General features: G+C 39.2%; 1 protein-coding gene across 1 annotated transcript; it reads right to left on the bottom strand.

The window, feature by feature from the left end:
- Positions 1-382: 382 nt before the first annotated feature.
- Positions 383-1,299, bottom strand: SPIN4 (spindlin family member 4). The gene has a single exon (XM_039222566.1). It carries the CDS (start codon positions 1,130-1,132, stop codon positions 383-385), a length of 750 nt encoding a protein of 249 aa, XP_039078497.1. The 5' UTR covers positions 1,133-1,299.
- Between the last annotated feature and the right edge of the window lie 8,080 nt (positions 1,300-9,379).

Raw genomic sequence — 9,379 nt, 5'->3', positions numbered from 1 at the left:
TTCTTAACACTTGTTACCTGGGAAGAAGAAAACGGAGATAATATAATGAGGGAAATGAGGGAAAGGACCAGGTTTGGAGTTACACCATTAATTTTTCTTTAGTTTTTCATTGTTCCAATGGTCATGAATACTTTTCAATTTCCTATTAGCACCCAACTTAAATCTTCAGTTACAGAACAAGGCAATATCAAAAGTACAAATGTAAACTTGGGACGAAACTGTGGAACTAGTCAATGTATGATTTGGAGGCACAATAAGTAATAATTAATAATAAATTCCTGAATCTCTGACACCAAAACTGTTCTCAAAAATTCACAATTGCAAGAACATGACATATTTTACATTTAATAGTTCCACAACTTTTGCAAAGAGCACAATGAATTTAGGGCGTTTTCACCAAGCCGTAGACATAAATGTGAATATCATCATCAAACTTAATGAAGTAGACGGACGGCTTTGCCACCACTTGATGGATAAAAATGCCGGTTCTCTTGGACCCATCATCTTTGGCATGTTCCACTTGCTTGCCCACGAGGCTGTCGACCACTTCTCCAGGCTCCCGTTCTGCTGTAGGGAAATAGTAGTTGGAATCTGGAATGATTCGCAGGTCACCATCTTTGTAGTCATCCAGCAGCGTGTACATATAAAGGACAGGATCTTTCTCGTAGGTGATGTAAAACCAAGTGTCCATCACGGGAGCTCGAGCCAGGACCATGCCTTTCCATTCATCTTTCGTACCGTGCTCACCCTCAAACACATGCCCCACCGCTTTACCAATCAGGAAATCCGCCAGACTCGAATCAATTCGAGGAGTTGGCACTCTCTCAGGAAGGATTTCTAGCGCTAAAACTCTCTTATCTCGGTGCAGTTCTAGTCCATATACACTATCTTTGCCATCATATTTGATGATGTAGAGGGTGGGCTTCACAGAAACCTGCTCAAGAACTGTGCCCTTCCACTGCTCCACCGGCTCGTTGCCTTCCTTCCAGCCGTGTTGAATGCGACAGCCGACGATGTTCCTACGCGTGAGGAAAGTGGGCTTGCGTCTCTGCTTCCTGTGGGTGTGCCTTTTTTTCATCAGGTATGCGGACACGCCATCTACACCCATCGGAGGCACTGTTGGGGGTGACATGGCTCAGGGTTTAAGGAGGTTTAAGCAAAGCTGACACTTGTTCAATTAAGCGGACCAAAAGTCAACACTCTCCAATACGATATCTGTTTTTCGTGATCTCGGAGTCCGTCCTCCCTTCCCCCAATCGAAAGGCTTTCACCAAGTCTTGACAGAAACACTCTAACTCTGAAGGTTGGGCACTGGTACAGAGGGGGCCTTTTGACAGCGTTCTCCTTTCCCGCCCAGGAGAAGTGTCTGCAGCAGTGGCGGTTGCCACAGGAGATGGCGGGCTGGCTTGTACTGCCCACGGCTCGCACCCGCCCCGATTCCCAACTCCAAATCCCAGAATTGACCACTTAGCTGTTATCGATGGTGTTGCAGCTGCGAAACGGTGACTGAGACGACGGGAAAGGTACGCAAGGGTTAAGAGAGTTGACTGTAGCAGCAAAGGCGAAGGAAGCCCTGGGTTTTTGACAAGTCCGCGCGGCCTCAGCTTCTTAGCGCTGCTTTGCTTGGCCTAGCTCTGGCGCCGGGGATTTTGCTGCTTCAGGAATTCGACCCCACTGAGCCAGCCTGCGCCTCGGCCCCGCCCCCTGCCATTTCTCCTTCCGCTTGGCCTGTAGCTGTAGGGCGGGTCGGTGCGCGCACCCGCGTTCAGTCCACACAGTCAAAGGCTCTCATTCCCTCATTTCCTCACGCACTCCGGGACCTCTTCCTTCAAACCCGAGCCAGACTGTCCAGCTCATTTGCTCATTCTTTCTGGCTGCCTGTCGCCTATCAGCCTTTTCCACAGCCATTCCATCTGCTTTCTATCTTACAGGAATTCCTCACAAAGCCTTTAAAAAATAATATTCAATACACACATACACAGAATTTGTACATACAAATTATTTTCTTTCAGTTTAAGGAATATGAGAACAGTGAAGAACAATCTTGTGTACAGTCCACCATCTTGATCCAAACTCTATGTTTTCTACCTGATCACCCCAGTAATACTTTTAAATGATTTCTTTTTTCCTGAACGTGAAATAAATGCATTGACATTGGGGAGAATTTCTGAAATTCAGTGACATTAAAGATAAAACTATCTTTAAAATTACCATCTAGCTATGCAGCAAAATGTTAGTTCTGATTTTTTTTCTCATTAAGAAGTCCGTGCTTATATTTTACAAAATTTGGAGATTTCATACCTTTACAGCTTACTTTTCTCCATTTATATCAAGAGCATTTTCCAACCTTATTAAATAGCCTGAAAATGTTCTTTTAAATTGTCCCATAATTTTTTTTTTGGTACGGATGGTTCATTATTTATGCTAAATGACCTATGACAAAATAGATAATAAAGCTAGTTTACCTTAATATATGGGTTTATTGAGCTAGTATAAACCATATTTTCTAAGAATATTAAAGACATGGAAATCCACGTATGAGATAAGAACAATGTGTGAAAAAGCAGGCTATTGAGGCACAATTGTGGAGAAAGAAACAAATTTTGTAGAGAGAGAAATGAAAACATTTTTGTTATATGTATTTGCTGTTTTTCTAACTATAGAACTGCATCGTCATATGGAAAATCTGAAATATAGAAAAGAAAGTGTCCATAATTTCATCTTCCTCAAGTCACAGGGCTCTTATGAGGATTAATGTGACTGTCTGTAAAACTTTTAGCCGTATATCCTATTTTACAAGATGACAATTAAAACCAGGGAAATCTAGCTCCCTCATTATCATTCCTCCGCCTTATCTGGGTGAGAAGAGAATACCTTACACCATCACAGGTAAAATAAAGGCCATTAGTTTATTTGGAAATGTAGGAAAGCAGGGTGGAGAGATTCCAGATGATGATACTGGCTGCCTCCACATTTCATATCTTCCAAGTTAGGGACAGAAATACCTAGCCCTCATACCATTTAATAGGTCATTGGGCAGAATATTGTGGATCCCCAAATTCCCCACGTTTCTCAGGCCAAAGATTTTGGAGATGGGATAACTCTCCAGTACTACATTATAAGAAAGTAATTCTAAGGAAGCAAGAAAACTACATATACAAAAAATTACTTCTAAACTCTGTAGAATGACATACTGGTGTGTACATATTCAGACATATACACAACCTACACACTGAAAGAAAGAAAGTATGTGTAATTGTCATGCCATTATGTTTCACAAATAATGTGCCCCAGGTAATTCTCCACACCAGGATGTGATAAGCTCCTTTTCCTTAAAAGAGCAGTTCCCAGGAAGAGAAAACCACCCACAGGGCAAACAAATGGAGAACAAGCAGTTAACTCAGGGCCTTTGGTTATATACTTCAATGAATCTTTCACAACACCACAGAGAAGCCTGAGAAGACAATTTCTAACATCCTTTCCTCTCTAAAACTATGATTGTAATGTTAAATCATTACCTAACATTATGGATTCAGTGGACCTTACCACACAATGATATAATATATAACTACAAAACCATTTAAGAAAGAATTTTTATCTTGCATCTCATATGTCTTATACAGAGTAGGTACTCAATATTTGTTAATAAATAAATAAGTGGTATTAGCTGCCCTACTCCAGTCCAAAGAAATATCCCCAAATGAAACAAATACTCTTACACAAGCCTCTACAGACTAAAGTCTTAGAAACTCAAAGTCTCTCACAGTAGCTTTGTGTATCCCTTCAAAACCTCCAGACCACTGATCATGTGAATGTGTCCAGAACTCTGAAAATTATTAGGAGACCATCAACCTATAATATGTAGTGTTGTGCCTGAATCACGAGTCCCAGAGACCTCCAAGGAGCCAGCACGGATGCAAATACAAAAGGGTCTTTATTACAAGCTCGAGCAGGGGCTCACCAGCCTACCGGTGTCATGGCAGCAAGGTGAAGCCAAGAACAATAGCAAATAGGGTTTTTAAGGAGTAAGGGATGGGGGTGTTACAGTACATGTAGCATCATCACATAAGCCCCAATTACAATTACAGTTTTGACCATTTAGTATCTGTGAGGTGTTCGTTACTTTTGGTGGGACCCAATCATGACTCTTGAGAATCCTTTGAAAATGACCAATTATGAGGTGAGTTCAAAGGGCCCACGTGGGGTTCAGACAAGCGGTGAGAAATTGGCTAGTTTGTATCTGCATTTCCCAGCCTTCACTCAGACCATAGGAATGTTTCTTTTTACTTTTTGATTAGCTGAACTGAGGGCGGTCTGAGGATGGCTTTAGCCTTGAACAGTCTGAGGCTTTTCCTGTGACTGGGACTGGGCCTACGTGCAGCCCGAGGTTTCTCGTAATGGAGGACTTAATTTTTTTGCTCTTCAGTAAATAATAGCATCCACTTCCAAGAGTAGCTGTAAAGATTAAATAAAATAAATAAAAGTAAATTTCTTAACACATAAGCCAACTTATATAAGTATTTGTAGCCTCCTAACTAGTCATCCCCTAAAAAGTCTTTTTTATAAAAGTTTATAAAAAAGTTTATAAAAAAGTTTATAAAAAAGTTTTATAAAAAAGTTTATTAAAAAAGTTTCTTATATAAAAGTTTATAAAAAAGTTTATAAAAGTTTCTTACCAGGTTTTCCTATAAAACCACCTCACTCATGCCCCACCTCTAAACCTTTGCCCTCTTGCCCAGGACCTCAGTGTAAATAAAAAAGGGACTGTGGAATGATATTTTTTCCCTTATAGCCAGTTTCAGAGCAGTCTTTTAAATGCTATAATTTTCTGGGGAAGCTCAAATTATGAATAAATAAAACATTATTGAAAATAAATTTGGAAAAAAAAGAAGAAGGAGCTTCTGGGTGGCTCAGTTGGTTAAGCATCCAACCTCGGCTCAGGTCATGATCTCACAGTTTGTGGGTTCGAGCCCCACGTTGGACTCTGTGCTGACAGCTAGCTCAGAGCCTGAAGCCTGTTTCAGATTCTGTATTTCCCTCTCTCTCTCTGACTCTCCCCTGCTCATGCTGTCTCTCTGTCTCTCTCTCAAAAATAAATTTAAAAAAACATTAAAAATTTAAAAAAAAGAAAAAAGAAAATAAATTTGGGAGATACAATGATAATTTATAATTAGATGGGTGGTGGAGATAAGTATAAATGTTGTTAATTCCACTGTATAAAACAGATTATAATACATGCTATGACTACTAATTAAGCACGAGGGACCCAAAGGAGGTAGTGAATAGTTATGGCTGGGGAGATTGGGAAAGAAAACTTGTAGGCGTAAGAAAACTAAAGGAAGACATTCAGAAGATGGTAGAATATTGAGGCCTTTTCAATCTAAGCAGAAAATAGCTGAAGAAAAGGCACATAGGGAGGCATGGGCATAGAATATGTGAAAAGCTGGTCAGAAGCTGCTGGCTGAAGCACAGAGTATACCAGACTAAGAAACAGGGGATGTGGTTTGTGGTGGGAAACAAGGTTAGTTAACAGCCTCAAATGCAAGAAATTGATCTTCTATCCACTGCTGTATAGAAGCAGATTATATTCTAATTCCTCTGATAGTGTTGTGTTGGCAAGACTAAGTAGAGATGATTTTCCTTGACCTATCTGGCAGAAGATGGCAGTGATTCCCTAAGAAGACAGTGCTTCCCAGTGAAAATAGTTAATATAAGTGGTGCTAAGCACAGAACTGATCTTCCATCCCCACTCAGCAGAAGCAAGTGATATGGCATTCTGATTTCCTTGTCAGTGTTAGTATCACTGAGATTTAATGATATGTTATTCTTCCATAGTCATCTGGTGATATAAGGTATAGTGTTAGTGACCTCTATTCTATAGCTTCTTCTCACCCTGCTCCCCTATCAACACAACAGTAATGGTACTATGAATAATACAGAACAAGGCAGAGCTAGTCACCACTCTGATTCCCCACACCCTTTGTGTAAACGAAAGCCAATGAGGAGCTGACATTACATCCCTATCCACCATAATCAGAATGAATGAGAAGAACAAGATGGAACTAGGTGGTACTCAACTTTTCCTACACCCTTGGTGTTAGTGAGGTCCACTGTTCAGGTAAGGATCCACATCCACTTGGAGGTAGTGAGATGGTATGAGTCAGTACCCAACTTCACCATGAATATATTGGCAGACCTGACAAGGAGCTAAACTTCAATCTATCTAACACACGTGCAATGAGGCAGTGTAAGTCAGTACTTCACTTTTGCAAAGGGGGTGTCAGGAGTTCCCACTAGAAGCTGACATGTACACACACCAGACCTTCTAGCTACATCACAAAAGGGAGACTCTCTGATAAAAAAAAAAAGAAACGTTAGATAGATTATAGAGACTATTATGATATCAAAAATGACAAGAATGTGATGAAAATAACAAATCATGCAAAGATCAAGGGAAATCACAACTTGAATGATGGAAGACAATTAATAGATGTCAAAACTGAGATAAATCAAACATTGAGATATTATGAAACAGATTTTTATTTTTTTAAGTTTATTTATTTTGAGAGAGTGAGAGTAGGGCAGAGGGAGAGGAAGAGAGAGAGAATACCAAGCAGGCTCTGTGCACAGAGCCTGACACGGGACTTTAACTCATGAACCATGAGATCATGACCTGACCTGAAATCAAGAGTCAGATGCTTAATTAACTGAGACACTCAGGTGCTCCTGAAATATAGATTTTAAAGCACCCATTATAAAAATACTTGAATAAGTAATTATAAATTATCTTGAAATAAATGACATAAAGAGAAATCCTCAGCAAATAAATGGAAGGTATAAAAAAAAGAACAGAAGTTTTAGAATAGATAATAAAATAATCAACATAAAAATCTCCATGGATTGTATCATTTTTTTTAAAGTTTCCAATATAGTTAATAAACACTGTTATCAGTTTCAGGAGTACAATATAGTGATTCAACAATTCCACACATCACGTAGTACTCATTAGAAGTGCACTCCTTGATCCCCATCAAATATTTCATGCATCCCCTCCCCACATCCCTTATGGTAATCATCAGTTTGTTCTCCATAACTAAGAGTCTGTTTCTTGGCTTCTCTCTCTCTCTCTCTAACTCTCTCGTTCATTTGTTCATCTGTTTTGTTTCATGAATTTCACATATGAGTGAAATCATATGGTATTTCTCTTTCTCTGATTGAATTATTTCAAGTAGCATTATTCTGTAACTCCATCTGTGTCACTGCAAGCAACAACATTTCTTGTTTATAGTCCTATAATATTCCGTTGTATATAAACACCACATTTTAATTATCCATTCATCTCCCAATGGTCATTTGAACTACTTTGATAATTTGGCTATTGTAAATAATTCTTCTGTAAACATAGGAATTAGTGTTTTTGTAATTTTGCCAAATTAGTGCCTCTCACTAATGCCAATTAGTGAGATTATTGGATTATAGGATATTTTATTTTAACTTTTGAGGAACCTCAACTTTTTCAACAGTGGCTGCACAAGTTTGTATTCCAACCCACAGTACAAGAGGGTTCCTTTGTCTCAATCTTCACCAACACTTATTGTTTCTTGTGTATAATTTTGGTTGTGCAGTGTGAGGTGATATCTCATTATACTTTTGATTTGCATTTCCCTGACAATGAGTGATATTGAACATTTTTTCATGTATTTTTTGGCCATCTGGAAAAATGTCTGCTCAAGGCTTCTGCCCCTTTTTTTTTTAGTAGGATTATTTATTTTTTGGGGTGTTGAATTTATACATATATTTTTATTTTTTTTATTTCTAGGAGAGAGAGAGACAGAGTGAGCAGGGGAGGGTCAGAGAGAGAGGGAGATACAGACTCTGAAACAGGCTTCAGGCTCTGAGCTGGCAGTCAGCACAGAGCCCGACGCGGGGCTCGAACCCATGAACCGCGAGATCATGACCTAAGCGAAAGTCGGACGCTTAACCGACTAAGCCACCCAGGCGCCCCTGAATTTATACATTCTTTAGTTTTGAATTTTTTACTTAAATTCTGCTTAGTTAACATGCAGTGTAATATTAGTTTCAAGTGCAGAATTTAGTGATTCAACACATACATACAACATCTGGTACTCATCATAACAAAGCACTCCTTAATTCCCATCACCTATTTTACCCATCTCCCCAACTACTTCCCCTCAAGTAACCATCAATTTGTTCTCTAGAGTTAAGAGTCTGTTTCTTAGGGACGTCTGAGTGGCTTAGTCAGTTAAGCATCCGACTTTCGCTTAGGTCATGATCTCACGGTTCGTGGGTTCGAGTCCCGCATCGGGCTCTGTGCTGACTGCCAGCTCAGAGCCTGGAGCCTGGTTCAGAGTCTCTGACTCCCTCTTTCTCTGACCCTCCCCTGCTCACGCTGTCTCTCTCTCTCTCTCTCTCCTAGAAATAAATAAAACATTAAAAAAAGAGTCTGTTTCTTGGTTTCCCTCCTTTTTTCCCCCGATATGTTCCATTGCTTTGTTTTTTATTCCACAAATGAGTGAAATTATATGGTATTTATTCTCTGGCTGGCTTATTTCACTTGACATAATACTGTCTAATTCCATCCGCATTGTGTCAAGTGGCAAGATTTCATTCTTTTTGATGGCTGAATAATATTCCATTGTATATATGTATGTCACATCTTCTTTATTCATTCATCAGTCGATGGGCATTTGGGACCTTTCCATAATTTGACTATTGTTGATAGTGCTGCTGTAACCATTGGAGTGCACCTATCCCTTCAAATCAATATTTGTGTACTAGTATTACAATTGCTGGATTATACGGTATGTACTTTTAACTTTTTGACAAACTTTCATACTGTTTTACACAGTGGCTGCACCAGTTTACATTCCCATCAACAATGTAAGAGGTTGCCCTTTCTCCACATCCTGAGTGACACCTATTTTTTCCTGTGTTGTTATATTAGACATTCTGACAAGTGTGAAGTTATATATCATTTCACTTTTGATTGGTATTTCTCTGATGATGAGTGATGGTGAGCATCTTTTCGTGTGTCCATTAGCCATCTGTCTGTCTCCCTTGGAAAAATCTCTAGTCATGTCTCCTGCCCATTTTTAAACTGGATTATTTCATTTTGGGGTATTGGGCTTGATAATTCTCTTATATTTTGTATAATAACCCTTTATCACATATACCATTTGCAGATATCTTCTCCCATTCCAAAGATTGCCTTTTAGTTTTGTTGATTATTTCCTTTGCTGTGCAGAAGATTTTTACCTTGATTAAGTCTGATACTATATTTTGGTTTTGTTTCCCTTGCCTAAGGAAACATATCTAGTAAGAAGTTGCTATGGATTATGTCAAATAAATTACTGCCTGT

This window comes from Hyaena hyaena, unplaced genomic scaffold (assembly GCF_003009895.1).
Source record: "Hyaena hyaena isolate Hyena2069 unplaced genomic scaffold, ASM300989v1 scaffold_1163, whole genome shotgun sequence".
NCBI classification, from domain to species: Eukaryota; Metazoa; Chordata; class Mammalia; order Carnivora; family Hyaenidae; genus Hyaena; species Hyaena hyaena.
Note: the sequence above shows the minus strand (reverse complement) of the source record. Positions and strands in the feature narration are given on the sequence as shown.